The sequence below is a fragment of the Halichoeres trimaculatus genome, unplaced genomic scaffold (genome assembly GCF_033239565.1).
Source record: "Halichoeres trimaculatus isolate MK-OKI-2021-1 unplaced genomic scaffold, fHalTri1.1 fHalTri1_scaffold_9, whole genome shotgun sequence".
Classification (NCBI taxonomy): domain Eukaryota; kingdom Metazoa; phylum Chordata; class Actinopteri; order Labriformes; family Labridae; genus Halichoeres; species Halichoeres trimaculatus.
The window spans coordinates 32,190,280-32,214,484 of record NW_027437188.1 but is presented as its reverse complement, the minus strand read 5'-3'; the positions used below and the strand labels follow the sequence as shown (position 1 = coordinate 32,214,484).

At 39.9% G+C, this 24,205-nt stretch overlaps 1 protein-coding gene across 5 annotated transcripts in view; it reads right to left on the bottom strand.

The window, feature by feature from the left end:
• Positions 1–24,205, bottom strand: part of aplp2 (amyloid beta (A4) precursor-like protein 2) — a 91,237-nt gene that overhangs the window by 9,625 nt on the left and 57,407 nt on the right. For 2 of the 5 annotated variants that reach the window (XM_074678981.1, XM_074678979.1), the window contains exons 4-14: positions 19,885–19,997; positions 16,976–17,190; positions 16,548–16,747; positions 16,165–16,332; positions 12,805–12,938; positions 10,349–10,423; positions 9,868–10,026; positions 7,642–7,770; positions 3,500–3,599; positions 1,475–1,648; positions 756–791 (exon numbers count right to left, since the gene is read on the bottom strand). In XM_074678981.1, the coding sequence (XP_074535082.1) occupies positions 756–791; positions 1,475–1,648; positions 3,500–3,599; positions 7,642–7,770; positions 9,868–10,026; positions 10,349–10,423; positions 12,805–12,938; positions 16,165–16,332; positions 16,548–16,747; positions 16,976–17,190; positions 19,885–19,997 (1,503 nt within the window). The remainder of the gene's footprint in view (positions 1–755; positions 792–1,474; positions 1,649–3,499; positions 3,600–7,641; positions 7,771–9,867; positions 10,027–10,348; positions 10,424–12,804; positions 12,939–16,164; positions 16,333–16,547; positions 16,748–16,975; positions 17,191–19,884; positions 19,998–24,205) is intronic. The other 3 variants (XM_074678980.1, XM_074678982.1, XM_074678985.1) reach the window with 2 other exon arrangements.

Below are 24,205 nucleotides of genomic sequence, written 5' to 3'. Positions count from 1 at the left end.
TTTCCCACACTGAAATCCTTTGAGATTATGGACTGATGAAGATAAGAAAAGGGAAATTAATTCATAAAGAGCAGCAGAATCTGCCAAAAACAACGTGTGAGGGACAAAGTGAGGAGTAGTTTGGATTGGACATGAGTTCACAGAGTTAGATCAAAGGGTTAAGTTGAGATCAGACCAAACAGATGATGTAACCACTTTTCTGTCTCGGGTCTTGAAGGACAAATTGGGCTAATTTGGACTGGGCTGCGGGTCAGCAGCAGAAACACAGAGCCGGAGACAGGCCCACTAAATCACACAGCTCCTATCAGGAGCGGGGAGGACTGATGAGGGGGATGAGCATGTGGGAAGGGGAATAATTAAGCAGGGCGCTCTGACAAATGTAGTAAGGACAGGATGACAGCGAACACACGACTGAAGGGTCTCTGAGAGGGGAGCCGGCTGTGCCCTACAGTATCTCTACAGGACTTGGAAGGCTTGAAAGGCACCGGGACTTTTCTATTCAGCATTCGGTGATAATCCTCCCATGATGAAAGGCATGAAAGCAACTGAAACCCAACCACGCAGCCCATGTGAGTCATCAAACCAAAAAAATAAAATAAACCAGCAGATGGCTTCTTAACAAACAGAGATGGAGGGAGAGAGAAAGAGGATCCCGAGTTACAGGAAGGAAAGGAGAGCAGTGGAGCAGAGGAGTAGATGGAAATGGCTCAGGAGTACAGGAGGGGGGAAAAACAAGACGCAACAGAGGCACCAACCTTTCTTGAAGGCACGTGGGGAGTCTGATAGATCGCCTTGGCATTAGAAATGAGCAACAGAAACAAGAACAGAAAAGGGGAAGGAGAGAAGAGAGAAAACTTAGGTGAGAAGAGAAAAAGGCAGGATTATCAAGCTGTGTTAATTGATTAGGAGAAGAGTTCAGCAGGGAAGAGTCCGAAAATAAATCTGAAACACAACCAAACTTAAAAAAAGGAGCCATTTCAGGATTGGCTGGCTCTGTCTAAGCCCTCTGGGGTGTTGGCATGTATACTAAATGTTCCTGAGGGATTTACTTGTAATTTGCTCTCCATCTCGCTGGAAGCGCTCCATCCATCACTTTTTTTCTCTCTCTGAGGATTCAATCTTTTGTTTGGCACCAATGTGATAAAGAAAAGAACCATAACAGCTCATTTCCCCCCAAGCTTTTGGCACCAGCGCTGCACCAAAGCCTGAGGCTTTGTGAATTTATCTGAACTTCAGTGGTGCTGCATTGAGGACTAGGCCGCAGGGAGCTGTGCAGGCACAGATAAATCCAGACCCGTGGCTCCACAGCACATTCGCATCGCCATAAAACAGATTGTAAACCTTACTCCCTCACGGGCATGCTTCGTCACAAACGTCCTTCAGCGAGACTTATGTGTACGGCCTTTTGTTCTGCATACAGCCGTGGCGTTGTGCGTGATGCAGCTTGTGACTGTCTGTGGCTGGAGCTGCTCACCCTCTGGCTCTGAGCGGGACCCTAAGGATGTGACTTGGAAAGGCCGATAGGGTTTGCCCTCGGGCACAGGAACTTCCACGCTCTCCTCCGACGACACGGTGACATCTGGCTGAGACTCAGAAATGGACGACAGGAACTGGTCCATGTCGGCTTTCTGCTCCTGGAGAAGCTCATCTGCAGGAAAAAAAAAGTCAAAGTCAACATAAAATAATCCGAAACAGGGGAATGCAACCTTTACTTTCAACCCACAAAATCAACTTTATCTTTACTGTAAAAACAATGTGTATAAAAGTCTATACATAGTTAAAAAACAGAAAAAAAAATCTAAATAAGAAGTTTTCTTAATTTATAAAATTTTGCATGTGATGTGCACAATTATTTATTTTTATTTTTATGAACTAGCCAAAAAATGTGAAAATGAAAAATTTGCACTACTTTCAAAAATTTCCCCAAAATTGCAAGAATTTCCCAAAAATTGCAAAAAAAAAAGGTTTTCAAATCTTAAAAATTTTCAAAATTCAAATTGAAGAAATTTTAAAAAATCTTTGAAATTTCAAAAACTTTGGAAAGTAAAAAATTGCTAAAATTTTAAAAAAGAATTTAAATTTCAAACATTTAGAAAAAATCCCAAATTATTTTTTAAATCTTAAAAATTTTCAAAAATTTGTGAAAAAAAAATTTCAAATCTAAAAAATTTGCAAATTCTACTAAAAGAATTTTTAAAAAATGTTTGAAATTACAAAGAATTGGAAAGTAAAAAACGAGAACATTTTAAAAAAGAATTAAAATTTCAAAAATTTACAAAAAAATCTCAAAACATTTTTTAAATCTTAAAATTTTGCATCATTTTTCAAAACACCAACAAAAAAATCCCCAAATTTAGAAAATTTTAAAAAGTTTTGAAATTTCAAAAATTTGCAAAGTTATAAAACAAATTTGTAGAAATTTGAAAAACTACTCAATTTTTTTTAAACAATTCTGAAATGTAAAAAAAAAAAATAGATTAATTGACTAAAATGTAACATTTTTGAATGGGTTTCCTTATTTTACTAACTTAATATTGCTTAACTCATTGTTGTTTTGTTGTCTGCTAATCTCTTGCCACATATAAAGCATGCATAAATGGCAGCACGTTGGCAGTTTAATGAATCCATCCACACATAATCTCTGAAATGTTAAAGCACGATTTTATCTAGAGTCTTGACTTATTAATACCCTCTGTAGGAAAACTAAAAATTCTTTATTTTAATAAAACTTGTATAAAGCTGCAAGGAGCTACTGCAAAGGAGTCAAAGACCCTTGATCTTAAACATGGTAACACCTGTCAGGATGAGACACTGCATCAACATCCAGAGTCAGAGCTTCACCAGTATGTTGACACACTCAGAAACCAAGCTGCTGCTGCTGCTGCTGCTGCAGGAGAGAGATGTCTGTTCCCGTTTTCTGCTAATGATCAATTAGTATTTTTCTGAGAGCTATTTTCTGTGTAAATCTGCACATCTCCCAACAGGATGCTGCATGGTGAAAGCTGTGACCCAGTTCTGTCACTGAACCCGCTCCACTTTAATCTATGCTGCAACACCATGCTCTGCCTCCTCTAATGAAGCAAAGGAAACAAAAGGCAGTAGTAAAGGTTTTGGACGTTGGCTGTCTTACAATGAGCCGTCTCTTCTTAAACACAGGTTTAAGCTCTAGATCTAACTGCTGAAAGAAGAGCGGAGCCTCTTAAACACAGAGAACAGAGACTGTCATCAATTCCTCTTTCGGGGAACAATGCAGCCTTTTTTCTCCGTCTCTGATGGTTGGTTTACAGACGAGTTAAAGCTTGTTTACTCCTCTCCTCCTGCATTTATGTTTACTTTTACAAAAAAGGCATATTTTTCTGCTTTTTTGACACTCTGCACCGAGTATGACTTAGCATTATCCGTCTGCCACATGTGCAAATCCCAGATTTAGCAAACTCCATTCTTATTTCAGCACAACTCCTCCGAGCTGACTCTGGGCTTTTGACTGAAGTCCACTCACCAATTTCATCCTGAATCTCCTCAGCAACATAAGGTACTTTGTAGAGCAGAGATAGACTCTGGTTCATCCTCTCCTCAATGACGCGGAGGTGGGTCATCACCTGGTGGAGGAGAAACAGACGGAGAGGGGGTGATGAAACCAGAACTTGTGTTACTTTGAGGCACAATATTAGCATTTGCATCCAGGATACAACTAAATATAAAACCTGTTAAATAAAAATTCATTAAATAAAGTTGTGTCAAGAAGATTTGACACATTTTAACCTTAGATTGTATAATAAATTGACATAGTCTCTGTGACGCCACCTGTTTGTTTCTGAAACAGAGTTTTGAAGCATATTGGCAGCTGCGGCCATATTGGGGGTAATGGTGCAGGCTACAAACCTCCTCACTAACCGCTATACAGTGCCTGTCAATCAGCTAAGACTCTGATAGGGCAAATTTGCACCCCTAATATCTTCTAAACTGCAGATTTAGTGGAGATGTAAAGATGCATCATATCGCAGTTAAAAATCGATACAAATGTGTGAAGATTCAAATAATTCAAATAAAGATAAAAAAATAATAATCGTGATGCCCTATCTCGACAGCAAAGGGCTAATTTTTCTTTAAAAGAACAAAACATGTAAATACTAAACTAGGAACACATTATTTAAAGAGATTTTGTTTATTTGTATTATCCATTTCGTTATTTTGATGTGAGATTTGTTAAAAAACAATATATATATATATATATATATATATATATATATATATATATATATATATATATATATATATATATTTCTTTATTCATTTATTTATTGTTATTCAAGATAAAATATGATTTCACTTGCACTGTTTTACCTCAGAGAAATGAAAAGGGAATTCTCTTTAATTTGTTAAAAATAAGGGAAAATATAATTTGTAGTTTTTATACATTTAAAAATATATGTGTGGTTTAAATTTTGCATTCACTGCAAGGTTTTTGTTTTGTAGTTGTAATCGTAAAAAAACGCATTGTTAACCCAGAATCAGAAATTGTACCAAATCGTGAGTTGAGTGGATCATTATGTTTCTAAGAGTTAGAAAAACAATCTGACTGATTTCATGTTTTGTACCAGACTGTAAACATGTTTTTTCTGCGGTGAAAATGACTTTTTGTGGCTTGGAGTGTACGTAGTTTATGGTGCTTCTGGAGCCTCAAGTGGACACTTGATGAACTGCAGGCTTAAGCACTTCTGCATTATTTCATCATTTTAGACTAGAAGTCCCAGCTTGGTTTTAAAACAGTTTATAGTTGCATTCAGGTCAGCGGTTCCCATCTGCCGACTTAGCTGACACACCCACAATGCCTGAAACTTAAAAAACGAAAAAGTGTAGTCTTTAAAGCCACATATATGGTTTCAAGTTTAATAAAACAGGCTACTATTAACACAGAACAGAATGTACAATAATGGGCCTAATGATCTCTCACATTAGAAACAGTGGGGAGAACAACAGTAAGTAACAATATAATACTGACAATGATAATATTCAAAACTCAAGTATGGTCTCCGTGAAAAAAAACCAGCATTTAAATATTTAAAGTGTTAACCCCCATTGAAAAGTGTTTGCATTACTCATTTAATTATTTATGTATTCATTTATTAATACAATATCAATAAATAATGGCGTTCAGCTGCCTCTACACTTACGTCATGCACCCCCTAGTGGCAGCTCGCACACCACACTTTGGGAATCCCTTTTCTAGACAACAGGGGAAGTGTTTGGGTGCATGAGTTACTGGTAAACCAGTTTGAGCGATGCCCACTGTGAAAAACACCCTACACTGCAAAAAACTGAAATCTTATCAAGTGTTTTTGTCTTATTTTCAGTAGAAATGTTCTTTTTGGTCTTAATATGAGCCACATTCAACTGACCAGTAAAGAAAAATGTCTTTTTTTGAGTTATTTGAAGACAAAAATGAGGTCTGAATTACTTGTAACAAGTTGAAAAAAATCTGCCAATGGAACAAGAAAAACGTTAATTGCATTAAGACATTATTCTAGTCTCAAGCAAATTCCCTAGCAAATTTTTCTCTTTCTGTTTTTGTCTTTAAACAACTTGAAACAAGACATTTTTCTGGACTGATAAGCTGAACGTGGCTCAGATCGAGCATAACAAGACAATTCATACTTAAAATAAGACAAAAACTTGATTAGATTTTATTTTTTTGTGGTTCCTGTCCTAACTACATGTGTCGCCACCTTACCCACCACACATCTATACGAACATCTAAAAACGCCCAAAAAGGTCTCAAGAACTTGAATTTATTTAAGCCTTGTGAACATTGCTTGTACTTAACATTTAAAAATGATGTTTGAAAGAAAATAAACATGATTTTGTTGTTTCAGCTTACAACACTTCATCTAAACACACCTCTTTATGTCTGTTTTTTAATTGCTATGATGGACTTTTTCAGTAAATAAGAGTAAAATTAAAAGACAAAAGCACACTTAAATTTCTAATAACTCAATAATTTATCTTCAAAATGTTTTTTCTGTAAGACAGACGGTGCAGGGTGTGGTGGATTTATATTTTTGATGATGAAAGGAAGAAAAATGAAGAGAATAATCGTTTCAAGACTAATCTGTTGATAGATAATTAATCCCAACAGTGTTTATTTACAACACGTTATGTTAACAAACCTAAAAATACTCCTGCTGCAAAGACCTTGAGTTAACAGTCAACAGAATAACGAGTTTGTTTCCTAATCAGCAAAAAGGTTTGATGAAATGTGGAAGAAGAGAGACTTCATCTTTGGAATTTTGAATTTTTGAACGCCAAATGTGCAGAGCTGAGCTGCGATGGGGATGGCGGTTTTGTGGCGGTGTGGTACAGAGAATGTTTCCTCGTGATAATTCAGACACATTCACTGCGAGCCAAATTGCAGAGATAAAACAAGTTGCTGCACGTTGTGTTCGAATCTGACGCTCTGAACTGACTCGACAGGCTCCACAGCCTGTCAGCTCCAATGATCACCGCTGTTTGGAGACAGAAAAAAAAACCTTTTGATCGAACGAATCCAGAAGTTTCTGTTTGTAAAGTTGTGTTCACTATTTCTGACAGCAATCCGTTTCAACAGAGGGGAAATATTTTTATGTTTCTGCTGCCAACGTGTTTGGCAGTATATGAAAAGCTGACCAGCTCTTGGCAGGTACCTGGTGTTTATTTCCCACAATGATGACTGACTCCTCTAATCTTTCAACACATGGCTGCAGTGCACCAGAGCCAGCAACAGATGGCAATAACGCACCTTTCCCATTAGCAGTAAGCTGCAGCCCCTGTGGCACCTTCCTGTCTGTGTTTGACAAACAATCCCAGCGATGGAGATTACATGCAACTATTGAAAGGAGAGCAGTCCCTTTGAACGCGAAGAAGTCACAGATCAAACCCGCTTTTTAAGGAAGCTACAGAAAGAGTAGACTGATTCAAACTTTCTGGAGAAATACACAAGAGCCAGGGTGGACAAATAAACACAGGGAGTCCAGACAGAGTGCTCACAGATCCAACAATCTAAACACCAACCCTCTGGTCTTTTTTCTCGCCTCGCCATGCTGTTTCATCCATCTGCTGCGCTATCTGTAATGGTGGCTCATAACTATAAATGGTGTCGAAGGGCACGGACACACACGGGCGAGTACATCTAACAGAGGAGCTCCAAGCCAAATCCCCATGCAGCGGCTCAGAGTCCAGCGTTACACAAGACCTGTGCAATGTTAATCTTCGGCGAGAGCTTAAGTGAATGAAACGCCCGCCCTCTCTCCGTCAAACAAGCCTGCTAACTCCTCCTGGGCTTCAACTCAAAGAAACACACACTCTTTCTACCTCCTACACACTCAGAAACAGGGCAGAGAGGAGCAGACTGAGACATCGTTATCCCCGTGCTGTCTGAGCAGGAATCGGAGGAGGAGGAGGAGATTTTGGAGTGGCTCGGCATGAGGTTTCAGATTTACTGACACCGCCTGTAATATAACACGGTTTTATTGTCGAACTAGCTCAAGATGGATGCAAGACCTTCAAGAAGTGGTGGGTCCCCATAAACCAAAGTGAAGACTCTTGGTTTAAAAATAAAAAACATCTGCTGGTTCAGACTTTATTTGCATTTGACAAAAAACCCACCTGGGACTTCATCTGAGCGGCCTTCTCAGGATCCACGGCCAGGACGTGCTGGTAGTGGCGGATGGTGTGCTGGCGGTCCTTGTTCTCTGCACGGACATATCTCCTCAGAGCCTGCAGGATGCGGTGAGGCTGAGAGGAACATGAGGAGAGGGTTTTGTTAGAATACAAATCCTGCATGATGAAATATTCCTCACATAAAAAGCCTAGATCTAAACTGGTCAGTCATGGGGTTCCACAAGGCTCCATTTCTGGACCACTCCTCTTTTTTCTGTATTATTATAATACTATTTGCTGATGATACTAGCTTGCTAGCTACTTTATTAGGCACACCTGTCAAACTGCTCGTTAATGCATATTTCTAATCAACCAATCACATGGCAGCAACTCAAAGCATTTAGGCATGTAGACATGGTCAAGATGATCTGCTGCAGTTCAAACCGAGCATCAGAATGAGGAAGAAAGGTGATTTAAGGGACTTTGAACGCAGCATGGTTGTTGGTCTGAGTATTTCAGAAACTGCTGATCTACTGGGATTTTAACCCACAACCATCTCTAGGGTTTACAGAGAATGGTCCCAAAAAGAGAAAATATCCAGTGAGCAGCAGTTCTGTGGGACAAAATGCCTTGTTGATGCCAGAGGTCAGAGGAGAATGGACAGACTGGTTGGAGCTGATAGAAAGGCAACAGTAACTCAAATAACCACTGGTTACAACCGAGGTCTGCAGAAGAGCATCTCTGAACACACAACACGTCCAACCTTGAGGCAGATGGGCTACAGCAGCAGAAGACCACACCGGGTGACCCTCCTGTCAGCTAAGAACAGGAAACTGAGGCTACAATTCACACAGCAACACCAAAACTGGACAATAGAAGATTGGAAAAACGTTGCCTGGTCTGATGAGTCTGGATTTCTGCTCCACATTCAGATGGTAGGGTCAGAATTTGGCCTCAACAACATGAAAGCATGGATCCATCCTGCCTTGTATCAACGGTTCAGGCTGCTGCTGCTGGTGTAATGGTGTGGGGGATATTTTCTTGGCTCACTTTGGGCCCCTTAGTACCAACTGAGCATGGTTTAAAGTCCACAGCCTACCTGAGTATTGTTGCTGACCATGTCCATCCCTTTATGAGCACAGTGTACCCATCTTCTGATGGCTACTTCCAGCAGGATAACGCTCCATGTCATAAAGCTGGAATCATCTCAGACTGGTTTCTTCAACATGACAATGAGTTCCCTGTACTCAAATGTCCTCCACAGTCCCCAGATCTCAATCCAATAGAGCACCTTTGGGATGTGGTGGAACGGGAGATTCTCATCATGGATGTTCAGCCGACAAATTTGCAGCAACTGTGTGATGCTATCATGTCAATATGGACCAAACTGTGTTACTTTTCTATGAAGTGGCATCAATAAAGTGTATTTCCCCTGATTTTAGGCTTATCTATCAAAGCCATGTTTACTGTTCTCTTTAAAAAATTCAGAGAACACATTTGCTTTTATTAGCTCCAGAGTAAAATAATCAAATAAAGAAATATGAGCGCACAGATTCTGAATCCAGACACTCACAAAGCATAAAGATGTGCAACCAAAGGTGAAAACATGACATGAAAATGATTCAGTTTCCCCCTCATCCCTCTCAACAGCAGGATGACAAGAACATTTCTGTCAGAGAGAGGTGAAGAAATCAGTTGCATATAACACGGCTGAAAATCTTCTGCAGCACCTTCTGAAAAAGCATCACACCACAGATGACGCAACTCCAATTTTAGAGGTGTAACTGAAGCAGAATGAAAAAAAAAATCGAGAAATACTCCTAAAGTTGAAACGAGTATAAAATGCAGAGAAATAAAGTTCACTCCCTTTGAGGTTACAAGCCCAACGCTGGTGGATCCAGGGTCGACTGGTACCTCGCTACAGAGCGCCAAACTGTGCTGGCAAAGGGATCAAACGACTACGAGATAAGAGGAATTTAACAAACACGACACAGGGATTATAGCAATGTGATCTACTGTGCTGAAGGAGGATTTTGCAAAGTTTCTCTCAGAGCCGTCTCCTCGTGATGAAGTCTGAGCGGGAAGCAGATCTTCAGACGGGATATGAAATTAGCCCCTAAATAAAGTACGACCCAGTGCGGTGTGGCAGTTTGTTTTTAGAAAATCTACAGACAGATGGAGCGGGTGAGAGGTGGTGGATGATGCCACCTGAGGTCAGTGTGCGGTGTTTACCCTGGGGGGGTCGGCCTGCAGAGCAGCCAGGTAGTTCTCCAAGGCCAGACGGCGCCGGTCATTCAGCATGGCCTCCACCCGGGCGAGGTGAGTCTCCACCAGCTGCTGCTTCTCACTGGCTGCCTCCTCCTCCAGGGACTCCACCATGGCTTGGAAGTGCTGTAAACCAAATCATAAAAACTGAGAGAATCTGCATCTGCGCCTTGAACAGGATGACACACCACAGCTCTTTCAGCCGCAGCTCTCGGTTTCACTCGTGTCGCCTCTCAGGCGAGTCAGGGGAGATGGGGACTCATTTAGAAGTCTCTTCATTCAGACAGCGCCCTAATTTAGCCTCAGAGTGATAAAGATAGAGCAGCCAGGGAGAGGGGATATTTAACGGTGCACAGAGCGAAGGACCAAGACCTGTGAGCTGTAATATCTCACGCTAACAAAGGAACAAAAGGGGGTGACTCCCAGGGGAGCAAGATCGGTGTCTTACCTGGATCAATGTCTGCCTCTCAGCCTTGGGCAGGTTCTTCGCCTGGCGATCAGCCTCTTCCCACTCTTTTCTCACCTGGAGTGAGACAGAAGGAGAGAAAAGGAAATAAAACTACAGTAATGAGGTGGCTCCTCTATAGTTACGGTTTCAGAATGAGACGTTGAACCACCAACGGTAAGTTTCTGGAAATCAACACAACCGGTCACAAAGTTTAAAACACCCCAGTTTATCCCATAGACTGTAAAAAAATGGACTTCAGGTCAAAAAAATCAATCTCCCCAGTCATTCCAGATGGGCTGTGGTCAAACTTTAAAAAATTAATACACCTGTTAGAAATGTTTCTCACGTCTGATTGTTGTGGTGATTTGAAGACATCATTTAGCTGCCTTGTATTCACGTCCTCTTTGTTCTGAAAACTTTCGTTTTTATTGGTCATATAGGGTTAAAAACAAGGCTTTACGTCACATTTAACAGCTGATTGACAGCTGCCGTTCTTGTAAAGTTTTTTCTGGGGTAGTAAAATATGTCGGGAGGTAGAATCAAGAAGTGATTAGACTCTCGAAAGAAAAAAAAACAAAACTATTTTTGTCACCCGGCTCTACTCAAATTCTCCCAGAATCCCTCATAGTTTCTACTGCGCAGACAATGGCAGCGCCTGTATAAAATACAAGGGTATTTTGGCTTCAAAGCCATACAATGGTAAATGGCAAAGCCACCCTGTCAATGGTTTATCCAGTTTTTATTGAAATGATGCAGTTTGATGTCTTACTGTACTCTGAAATTAAAGCATAGAATAAATAAACAACTGAAAAAACATTGATCAATCTATAAACCAAAATGTGCTCTTAACTTTGGACTTATCTAAGAACCCCTGACTAACAAGGCTCACTCAAGAGGAAACCTTCAGTCTAAGAATATGAGACAATGCTGAAGTGCTAAAATCTGCTGTTTCTTGAGAGTCTGCTTGAGGCTGGCTATGGGAGTACAGGAAGTCACAAACACACCAAGCCAAAATAAAACAGATTTCAAAGCAAAATTAACCTATTCACAGCCTGGTTCAAAAAACGTCTCCTGTCTGAGTCGCTAGTTTTACTGTCAGAACACTGTACGTGGGGTGAATTTTTTTCTACCTCAGCAGTTTTGAGGGTATTAGGATCACAAGCTTTCCCAATCTGAGGCACAGCTCAGGTCAGGTGACTGAAGGATGCCCTATAGCTGTACTCCAAGCCCTTGACACTTCCAATATGGCCGCGAAGGCCGATCTGCTTCAAAAGTCAGTTTCAGAAACACTTCTTCTGACCCTGTCTTAGTGATGGCTGTCTTTCTTTCTGCAGTCTGACCTGTCAAAGCTGCATCTCAAAGTCTTCTCTTCACAGTAACTGAAACTGAGACTGCAACACTTCGAACCTCTTAGAAGCTGTGGAGCTTGTACCTGTTGTCTTTTTTAAAAAATTGTCTTGTTAGACTTGATATGAGCCACATTCAACTAATCAGTCCAGAAAAATGTCTTATTTCAAGTTATTTAAATGCTAAAAAGAAGTCTGAATTGCTTGTAACAAGTAAAAAAAATCTGCCAATGGAACAAGAAAAATTTGCTGGAAAATTTGCTTGAAACTAGAATAATGACTTAATATAAGTAACTTTTCTCTTGCTCCACTGGCTGACCTCTTCCTGTCAGAGTTTCCAGTCTCAGTTACTGAGGGTTTTTAAATGGTGCTCTAAGTTGTGAAAATGGCCTTTTTGCATAATTGTGACATGTCCATTATTTTTTTTGCTTTGGGTAACCTTACCCTTTTTTAAACCTCTGACAGTTCAACACTTTTCATTTGACCTGAGCAGCCTGAATTCCAACAAAAGCAGAAAAATGTGTGTGTTCTTGAACTTTTAAACGGTTGTGTATATCATGAGCGGGAAAAAGAGGTGACACTAAAACACGACCTGCCTCTTTGCAGAAATATTTCAATCAAAGGTTTAAAAATCTCTTTTTGAGTTTTCGTGCCGTGAAATCTCTCGGCAGTGGCCACTCTCAGCTTCGCACAGACGGGCTCCAGCGACTTCATCCTCTTTCTCCCACGAACCAAATTAATATTTAATAAGAAGATGAAGTTTTCTTCTTATATTTTTAAATATCTTCACATAATTTCAACTCTATTGCAGAATTATAGCACGACAGGTCACTTTAGTTGCTGATAACTGCTTATCCTTGGTAAACAGTTCATAAACTCATCTCTTTTTATGACTCTTGTCCTTCTTAGAAAAATCAGTGTGGAGGTTTTTGTTTTATGACCCTCAATGAATCATTAATTGAGCTAGTTTGGCAAGTTTTGACGAGATTGGTCAATGTTTCTTGAATGAACAGGTTTTGACCAAACTTTAGAAAGTAGCTGCATCCACATTGTGTCACTGATCTATAAATAAGTTGTTTGTCTGATCAGGGAAATACTGTCCAGCCTCACCCTCTCCATGCGGTTGCGATGCCGGATCTCCAGCTGCTCCTTCGCCCTCTGGAAGCGACTGTGCTCTTTGTCGTCGGCCGGAGTCTCGAAGTAGATATCCACATCATCAGTGGGCTGAGGAGTGGGCGGCAGGGCTGAAAATTCACAGACAGATGGTGAGTAGGCATGGCTGCAAACGGACAACCAGGCAGACAAACAGACACAGAAACAGACACAGAGCCAGACAGGCTGACCCAGGCAGACACAGGTGGGCAGAGAGACAAAAAACAGACGGGCGACCAGGCACAGAGAGGGAAGGAGATAGAGGAGGAGAGACTGGATGCAGATTGAAGCTGGACAAAAACCCTCAGAGAAGCACTCCTCTTATTGGCGTTCTTCCACCCTCACTAACTCTGATAAATTTAAGAGAATCTGACAGTCTTTCGTTCTGAATCCCTTTCATCGCCCCATCGGCTTTCTGATGACAGGTCGCGTCTCCAACACTAATGGAAATATCTCTGCGTTGACGGCTGGGTCATCCGGGGTGAGGCCAGAGGGCTCCGTTCTGGGTTTCCACGCTTTGGAGTCACGCAGTACACGCTCGCTGTAAGTCGCAAAAACAATAGCACTCCGGGGCGCAAAAACAAGAGGAGACCTCATCGTTTCACCTCAGCGTCAAAAACAGGAGGCGCGGGTTAACGAGTGAACTCCTTCATCTCTTAAATGAATGCAGAAAGAAATAAAAACTTGGTTCAAATGAGTAAAAAATGGCACGATGAGGTGCAAAAAAAGGTGCTTGTTGACATATGTTTGTGGGTTTTTATCAAAAGTGGCGGTGGTGCTCTGTGAGCAGACAGACAGGGTGTTTACAGACAGACAGAAATGTGAACAGATGGTGGGAGGGAAAACTGGCAGGCTAATGAAGAAGGACAAACAAAGAAAAGCAAAGAAAGTTTGAAGTGGCATGCACATAAATCTATGCTAAAACAAGCAGCAAGGATTTTTCCGTATTTCTGTAATTTAATATGTTTTTGTCCTCTTAAGAGGTGTCAAAGTGCTGGATTTAATAATAATAGTGATAATAAGGAGGAGGATAATTTGCAGGTGATCATATAGAGGGATTATCAGTCTACGTCATCATAAAGATGCGCTCTCACCTTGACCGCAGAAGCAGCGTTTAGCTCCATTCATTTAGACGAGTTAGCGCTTTTTTAACGCTAAATTCAACCTGTTATCAGCATAAAAATGTACGATTGTTCTGTGGTCTGGTTTTAAAAGGAAATGCTATGCAACAAAGGCAACGTCTATCAAGTTTGGACCGTCACAGAGCAAACCAGTGTTTTGGAGTTGATAGCGACCATGCTAACTGGTGACTCTCAGCCGACAGTATCAAGGGGCAACCAGCAACATCTGTCTAAAACGCTGATTTCACTATCAGCACACACTGGCTTCATTTCAAGTATCAGGAACAGACAGGTGACGTAGAGGGGGCTACACTCATGTTTTATACAGTCTATGGACGGTATCAGTGATTAATGATACTAATTAATCAGTGATTATCATGGTGCTAGGCGCCACCCTGTTGGCTATGTCTGCCTTTTGCAGCAGCTCTCTCTTCTTTGTCCTTTTCTTGTAATTTTTTTTGTCTCTTTTTTCGTAATCTTTGTATTTGGAGTGAATCATTACTTGGTTTGGCTCATTTGTTGGTTATGGACACCAAACTTTTTGTGGCTTCGGTGATATTTTTACTACTTTTTGCTCCTGTGTTTGTCTGGAGATCCTACATGTAACCATGGCTGCATTGTTTACATGTGAACTCAGCTGTCAGCAGCCTGTAGCTTGTCGATGCTAACTGGTGCAAGACCTGATGTCTTCCCACAAGGTGAGGAGAAGGAGGTGAGGACGATGTGCTGGTTCTCAGGTGTGAGCTAAGAAGTGACGACATGGACCTGTCCTTCCATCCATCATTATTGGGAACATAAGATCTATCTCCAATAAGATGGACCAGCTAGCCATGCTAACCCAGCAACAGAGGGAATACCAGAAGGCAGAATAGCATCATGCTATTGACAGACATGGCTAACAGAGCTAACATCAGACACCAACGCCACATTGGAAGAACTTCACCTGCTGTGAGCAGACAGGATCCAGGAGACAGAGACTGAACAGACTGCTGAAGAAGCTCAGTCCTGGACCCTGTGGAGGTGGAGACTGTCTGACTGGACAATGATGGACAAGCTGTCAGCATCGATTTTCTTATGGAGCTTTTTGCACTTTCTATACACTTTCTTACTTTTGTTTTCTTGATTGCTTCTGTGACTTCAATTTCGTTGTATTTGTTACAATGACAATAAAGGTTCTATTCTTTTCTTTTCTATTCTATTCTATCATCAGACAAGAGTCACCAGTTAACAGGGTCAGGGTAAATAATAAACTCTGGTTATAGTTTTCTGGTTTATTTATTATGAACGGGGCCTTAGACTCAACGGTCTGTGTGCTCTGTCTGGTCCGGGAAGGTTTCTGTTTTATTGACACGTTTACACTGCAAAAAAATGAAATCTCATTAAGTTTTTTTTTGTCTTATTTTAAGTAAAAATTGTCTTTTTATACTCCATATGTGCCACAGTCAACTGGTTGGTCCAGAAAAATGTCTTATTACAAGTTATTTAAAGACACAATGAGGTCTGAATTGCTTTCAACAAGACAACAAGAAAAAACGAGACATATTTGCTTGAAAAATTGCTTAAAACTTGAAAAATGTCTTAATACAAGTAACTTTTTTCTTGTTCCATACATTTTTTTTAACTTATTACAAGCAATCCAGACCTCATTTTGTCTTTAAATAACTTGAAATAAGACTTTTTGGATGGGTCAGGTGAATGTGGCTCATATTAAGCCTAAAAAGACATTTTCCTTTGAAAATAAGATAAAACACTTGATAAGATTTCAGTTAGGATTATGCAGTCAAGAGCATCAAGTGACAGTTGTTTGTTGAAATTGCACCGCTATTTCACAAACCTGGGAGCCATTTACCATCCATATAAGTGATATTTAGTTGAAAAATGCGTTTTTTTGGTGGTAAACTCCTACTTATACCCCGCAGTGCTTCTGCACCCAAGTTGTGCTTGCATCCACTGTTGATGATAAACAAATAATCCCTCTATAAGGTGATATAAAGGAACATTTTGTGTTGTGATTAGTATGGTAACAACAAATGCACTGATTGAATGAGTGACAGCTGAACATTTGAGAACAGTTGTTCTTCTGAGTCAGCGACAGACTGAATTATCCAAATGTGTTTTCAGCGGAGAGTCTGCAGCAGAAACACAAACAAAGAGAGAAGGTTTGGGATCAGACCGGCCTCTGTCGGATGAGACTTACTCAGGCGCTTGCACACGGCCATGCAGTACTCCTCTGAGTCGAAATTGTTGCGGTTGCCGGCGCAGCCGCCGTATATGAAGCGCACACACTTCTTCTGGTTCAAGTCGAAGTGCCAGCGGGGCATGGAGGCACGACAGGGGCCGGTCTCAGCCTCCAGGGTGCACACCGCTGCCAGAGGACAGCGCTGTTAGATCATCCGGCCACAAGGGGCAGCACTTAATTCCAGTCTCAGTTATTATTTATCCACAATCTCCCATGAAAACAATCCTTACACATGTTACATCAATAAATGAGTGATGGTTACACAAAGGGACAATATCACAGAGAAAGAGGGGGAAGGGAAGGAAGGGTTAACACTTTATCCACAACATCTCGATACAAACCTTTCACCTCCTGCAGAGACTTGTCCTCATCCAGGCTGTCTGACATTTTGTTGCTCTCTTTCTTCTCCTCCTCCTCCTCCTTGTCCATCTCCTCATCCTCGTAGACGTAGTGGTACTCCTCCTCGTCTTCCTCCTCTTCGTCTTCGTCAACATCCATTGGCTCCTCCTTCTGTGTGGGCTGCTCGTCGGCTGGTTTCTCACTGAGGAGGAGAAAGAGGCGGAGGTGATTGAGTGAAGGGGCCGAAGCCAGGAAGAGGAGTGATTTATCAAACGAGGCAGAGCAGCTGCCATAGGTCAATGTCACAGCGCTTTAATTCATCCAGATGGCCAGTGAAGCCCGGCCTTCAGCGGGGATATTACTCCCGCAATATTTCAAAGACGTGCCTCCATCGTAAACACAACCACACACAACCGCAGACTTCAGTCACCTGTCCTCCTCCTCCTCAACCAGATCAGCCTCGTCAATTTCCTCATCCTCTATCTCCTCCTCTTCATCATCCTCGGTGGAGGGCAGGGAGGGTGGAGCCGAGTCCCCGACACGGGAGGAGGGGCAGCACACGTACTCGGTGCCGTGGAACTTGTCGATGCCACAGGGCAGCAGCATGCCGTAGCTGTGCAGCACCATGGAGCTCTTGGCACAGGCCTGACGGGGCAGAAGAAAGAAAGTGATGATGTGGACTGAAAGTGAAACAGGGCGGCAGATTGATGGAGCTGCTGTGCTGTTCTGGCTTCCCGTTGCTTTCAAGTATCAACTTCAGGTTTGTCAAGGTGACATTTGAGCCATGGAGGGAGAGATGTGAAGTTTTATCCACTCAGTCACACAAAGGGAAGGGATTTATAACACCAAAATACTCCCAGAATTCAAAAAGAATGACCTTTTAGTTCATTTTAAAACTGCTTCTATTGGGTTTAAGATTATTAAAACAAAAAGTTGTGTTTTCTGATGGAGCTAGACCAAGGGAATGCAATATAAGAGCCATTTTTCCTCAGCTCACCTGGTTAAAAGTCATTTTGAATCCTCAAAATTTACTTTATCATAATAATTCACATATTCCCAATAAAGACAATACAGTGTATAAAATTCTATGAAATCAAGTGAATAATCACCTAAATAAGTTATTTGTAATTACTGCAAATTTGCTATAACAGTTTTTAAATTTTAATTTTTGAAAATATTTCAGAAAAATGAAAAAATGAAAAAATTTGCAATAATTAAACAAAACTGGAAAAAATTGCAAAATTTTTGCAAAAATTGATTCTTAAAAATTTGCAAACATTTCCAAAGATATTGAAAAATTACAAAAATTAAATTATCTAAAGAATCAAAATTTAATGAAATTGCAAAAATATCAATAATTTTGATTTTTTTTTAAATTTCCAAAAAAATCAATGATTTTTGAAATTTCAAAAAATTGCAAAAACTTCAAAATTCTTTTAGCACTTTCCAAAATTTGCAAAAAATCAACTTTCTTTTTGAAAGATCAAAAATGTGCAAAATGAAAAAAAAAAACTAAAATGTAAAAACTGCAAAATTGCAATCAATTGTGAAATTTCAAAAATATGCAAAAATTAAAAAAGTAAAAGATTTATACATTCTTAACCATTTAAAAGGTTTTAAAAATTCATTAAAATTACAAAAAATGTTAAATAATTAAAATTTAATGAATTTGCAAAAATATCAGTGATTTTTGAAATTTCAAAATTTTGCAAAAATGTCAAAATTCTTTGCATCATCCAAAATTTGGAATTTTTATTTTTTATTTTTTTAAATATCAAAAATTTGCTAAAATTATACAAAAGATGAAATGTAAAAATTTTGCAAATATTACAATCAATTGTGAAATTTCAAAAACATGCAAAATAAAAAAAAAAGAAAATTTCTGCATTTCATTCTTATTATTGAATATTTCCTACATTTGGTAACATACATTGATAATACTGCTAAACCTATTATTTTTTGTTGTTTGCCTCGTGTCTTGTTACACATTAAGTATGTTTATTTAGCCGGCATGTTTGAAGTTAAATGAATTCATCCACACAGAATAAAATCTGTATTTTCTTTAGCCACAGGTGCATGGAAAGCTGGTGGGCTGTTGATGTTGTAGGTGGTGAAGAAGTGTGTAGGCGGGCTTTATTGCAAGATGTGATGGATATTTAGTTTAACAAATTGCCAAGATTTTATTTAGTGTCAGTGTCTTTAATCATCAATACTCTCTGTGAGAAAAATAAAGATTCTTTGTTTCAATAATGTTTTTAAAGCTACAAGGAGCTGCTGCAAAGGAGTTGAAGAGCTGCAGGTTGCAGACCCTTAAACTCATACATATAAATTCAACTTTGATACAAGTGACCCATCTGAATTTAAGTGGATTCAAAAGTTCATTTAGTTCACTGGGTGTGTGTCAGCTGAATTCATGTTAACGAATGCCAACTTGTCTGACTTAGATTTTTTGCTGCACCAGCATTCTCTACCCTACATTTTACAAGTCTTATCAGATGTAAACAATCCAAGCAGATAATATTTTATGATGGTTCAGTAATCGACCCTTCCAGTGCAGTCACTTGACAGTAACAGGTCTATTTACCTGCATGATACTTCTCCCAGAGGCAGTTCCTGCCTGAAATGATGCATCGGCCACAGTCTCAGAGTAATGTCATATTTCCTTTAACAACACTGAGCTTCCTGTTGCAGCTCGAAGCACAACTTCAGTGTAACTGATGACTGCTAAGAAAGTTCACTGGAGGATTAGCTGCCCTGCTCCAGAACTTCTCTGAGGCAGTCGCTGAGGTTGTTTTTGAGTCATTTTTCTCGCCGTGATATTCCCCCTGATAAGATTTATTGCAGCTGGGTTGTAACAAATTTGTTATCGACTGCAGGTGCTCGGTGCCTCTGGATGTCACGCTATCTCAGGCTGCAGATGACGCCTGTGTTGAGGCATCAGTAAAAGGTGTCAGGGAAGAGTAAGAGTCAGGAAGCGTGATGCAGGGAGAAACCCGGGGCAGGGAGTTGGTCTGTGCTGTGAGGTCAGAGCAGATCCTCGAGGGCCGGCTCTGGAGCTACCCAGGGGGGGATTAGCTGCATTACAGCCTCAACACTAATCTGATTAGGAGCTGAAATGTGAGGGCTCCCTGTCAGCCTGTGATCAGAGGCCCTCTGAGACTCCCAGACAGGTGGAAAAGCATCAGGGAAGGAAGAGACGGATGAGGAAGTAGCAAAAGGGAGTGATGTTTGATTCCTAAAAGTTAAACTGACGCATTTCCTCTTCCTCATCTTTTCCTTTCTGATGCTCAGCTATCTGCGAGCCTCCTCCTGTTTCCTGTGAAGTAATTCCTTCCTTACCTCTTTGGCCACTCCGTGCCACTGCTGATGGCTGACGCACATGTCCATACGCTCCTTGTGGAAGAACTTGCACTTCTCTGGGACCAGAAGCACGTCACTCACGAATTCGCCCACTGTAACAGAGAATCACACGGAGCCCGTTAGTCACGCCAACTACCTGCCAAAAAATCTGTCTCCTCTTCCTGGTCACTGCGACATTTAGACAATAAATCACCCAGCGGGACTAAAAACGGAATATCAGATGAAATGGGAGGAAAAAAAGAGACATGGTTTAATAATTCATAGCTGCCTGGTCCTTTACATTTCATGACAGTGGTGGAACAGAAAGGGCGTCTGACACCTGAACATCTGTCCGTGCAGCTGAAGCAAAGAGGATTCATCTCTCCTCTGCAGCCAAATGTGTAACTGTAATCAAAATGGCAGCGCAGAAAATCAGGTTTCATGCTGTGACTCTTTTAACACAGTCCAAAGTCTCCCTGTGAGTCAATGATGTCATTTGCTTGATGAATTCAATCCAGACATGTTTTATTCATGGATCGAGCTGACAGAACAAGCCGACAGAAATAAAAGACAGGAAAAGCATCCAGCGAATACCTATGAATAGTTTCAGGCTGAAAGCATGTGTGTAAGCATATGGCAGAGAGGTCATAAGAAAGATTAAAAAGGACGGCGACTGCTGATTGGCTGGCAGCGAGACGAGTCGCTCAGGTAGAAACGCTGGTGTCAGAAACAGATGGAAAGCCAGGCAGAGACAGAGAAAGGAGGAGAGGAGAGGATAAACAGCAGGTTTAGGGCAAAGTCCAGATCAGAGTGGCTGAGGAATGGGCGGGAGGAAAACACAAATGAGGGTCTGGAGGTTTCAGGATGAGGGGCTGGGAGCTGTCCTATAACTGCTCATTTAGTGGTTTGCCACGACCTCAGCCTGAGGCAGAGCTGCTGGAGTGCTCGGTGTGAGTCAGGCGAGGCCGGCCGAGGGTGAAAAAGCAGTGTTTTGGAAAATGAGAGGGTTAGGTAGGAAGAGGAGAGAGCTGGAAATAGCAGAGGACTCAGCAGCTGCTTCTCATCTCCGCCCAGGAGGTGCAGCGACACCCCCTCACACAACCCCCGTCAACCCGTCAGACCCTCAGTCTCCTGCCTCTGCCACTCTGCCCACAGCTGGTGAAAAACACTGAGCGCACTTAGTGGAGTCCTTAACTTAAATACTGCTCCGTGTTGATCCTGAAAGATCCAGAGTTACTCTTCTGTGACATTCTCTCTTCATTACCTTCAATTCTCCAGTTACCAGTTTAAGTTTTATATTTATTTATGCAGTTTTTAATCAATATATCTACTCTTTTTATTTCTATCCTGTCCTATTACCTTATATTTTTATATTTCAACTCCTTTCTGTTCATTCTGAATGCTCCAGTCTTTCATCTCTTCTAATTTTATCTTATTTTCATTTTTATCTCATTTCACAGTTTTTACCCTCATTTCTTCTCAAGCTTTCAGACTTTTCAAGTCCTCCTGTTCTGGTTCTTGATGTTTAGTTCCAGTGTTGTTGGGTCAACATGTTTTCTGAATTTTAATTTTCAGGGCTGCTGTTGATCTCTATTTGGGTTTTTGGTGTTGGGTTCTGTTTAAGGTGTTTGTGTCTTGGGTTTTTGCTTTGTTTCTATTTATGTTTTCGCTTGTTTGTCAGATAACTTTGTTAAGCTATGTTTTAAAAAGCAGCTATACACATCAATTCATTATTATTGTTATCATAATTATAATAATTATTTTAACAAATATTATTATCATTATCATTATTATTATTATTGTTATTATTATTAAAGAGACACTTTAGTTTCCAGGATTTATATTATATTTTGTAATTATATTATATTATATTATATTATATTATATTATATTATATTATATTATATTATATTACATTATATTATTTTAAATCATATTACACTTTTATTCATTTTTCTTGTTTTAAATTTCTTTGAAATGCTGTCAAACTATGTTTTGTACGGCGTCCTTGGGCGCCTTGAAATAAAATGTAATCTTTTTATTATCGTAATTTTTATTTTAATTTTTTTATAATAAAAATAATAATAATAATGATGATTATTATTATTATTATTGTTATTATTATTACTATCATTATTATTTTAAAAATATTATATAATAGTCATTTTATGTATACAATTAAATAATATAATACAAAATGATATAATAATAATAGTATATTGTTATAATAACAATTATTATTATTAATAATAATATTATTAATATTAATAATAATAACGATAATATTATTGTTTTATATTGTCATATACAATATTTTATCCTCTTTTTCTGGTTTTATGTAGTATATTTTTCTTCAAAATTTTTAAACCAGACTTATTTTGATGATTGATATAAAAAGATTCAGAAACAATACATGTTTTAATATCCTTTTTGAGTACCTTATATATCACTTAATTGCAAGTGTCCCACTTTCATTGGCTGTATTATAACTCATTATTTAAATTAACAATGATATTGTGAAAGAACAGTAAAAGCATAAAAAAAATTACATTTAAAAGTTTTAGGGGATTGTGATGATGAGAATGGAAAACATCTTATCATAGCACATTATACAATGACATTAAAATCCTAAACCCTGTCAGTGCAGGAAGATAGTAATTAACCTTACAGTTCTCATAAATAATAATAGATTTAGGCATTCAAACTTACTGCTCAGTTCCTAATTATTTCACTTTTGTACTCTGAGTTGAGTACCTATGCCTATGATTAGATAGGAGAGGGTCACCTGCTGGAGGGTGAACCTCATGGGGTGTGACTTTGACCGCTTGGCCATCTGTGCTCTGTAAAAACAGTTTTTTAACCTGTTTGTCCTGACACTTCTTCACATTTGCTTTCTCTGGGTAAAAAATAAACATTTGACCTACTTTGTAGCACATACTTAAATATCTTTGACCACTCGTGCCCTCATTCCTCCTTTAACCTTTCCTTCTCTAACCTTTCCTCTTTATGTCCGGAGGAAATGAGGCAGTAAAACCATCTGAGGGAAAATCATCACGACTCCCAGCTACAGGTCACCAGCTCCTTCGTCCACTCTTCATTGGATCCCTGTCTTATCGTCTTACGCTTACAGGCTGCGTTCGGTGTGCGGTGGAGGAGCTTCCTGCAGACACCTTGCGCAGACACACTGCAGTGCGTGATGGATGGTGGTGTTTGGAGAGCAGCTGCGCGCTCCTGCTCTGTGTGTTATTACTGTGTAGCTGTGCAGAGAGTGAGCATGAAAGCATGTTCTCCTCTTTCTCCGTGACCTTATCTCTGCCTGTACTCTGTTTATCCAACTTTCCTTTCACCTCTCTAACTGCGCTACAGCTGAGGGGTGTGAAGGTAAGAAGGTAAGAAAACACCGAGTGATACCTTCAGAGCCGAGAGGCGGGAAATTCAATTAAGCCTAAACTGAGTTTGCTCATCGACGGCAGCGGATATTCTGTTTCAGGGACTTTCAGAGAGGAAGTGTGGAGTAACTCGATTTATGTAATGTGTATGAGATCAGAAAACTCATGTAATATGTTCAGTCCTCTTAATAATCCACAGTGTAATATATTCACCTCTTAACTACATGGATATGAAGTGACTGCTGTTTTTGGAAGCTATAATTGTTCAAATATTGAAGATTTTCCAAACATGACAGGTGGAAAAAGGATAAATTTTGTCGTTCTTGCAGTTAAGGATATCAAGCTTCCTATTTGTTATGATTTGTATCATGATTTGCAGAAGAAATCTGATCCCCGAGCGGTTTCCAGGAGAGACACATGACTACAATACCAGGAGGTAGCTGGAGGCTAATGATGCATAATGAGGCTAACATTTACATTTAACCCCAGGGTTTGACTTTCAGTTCATGCAAATAATGCAGCAGAAGTCTTAATAAAGCTGTGCTTCTCAGGTTAGTCTCACCTTTTAAACATGTTGTTTTTATTTGAGACTCTAAGACAAGAGTAGGCAACCTTTTCCATGACTCCTGCCACTTTAAAATACACCCATGCCCAAAGTGCCAACACTTAGTTCTTAGATAAAATCATTAAGAGTTGATAGGAATGTCTCATTGAATGGTTTTCTATGTTTAGCTATGGGATGATGGTGGTTTTAAATTAGCACAAAAAGTTTTGAATGTATCGCCCTGTTTCACAAACTTTGCTAACACTGTTTTCGTGTTTGGTCTCAAAAAGACGCTGCTCACTTTTACAGTAAAGGGTGCATATCCCTTGATTTCCAGCCATCCCTGGCAATAAATCCATACTCTCTTGTTCAGCAATGTTGGTAAGAA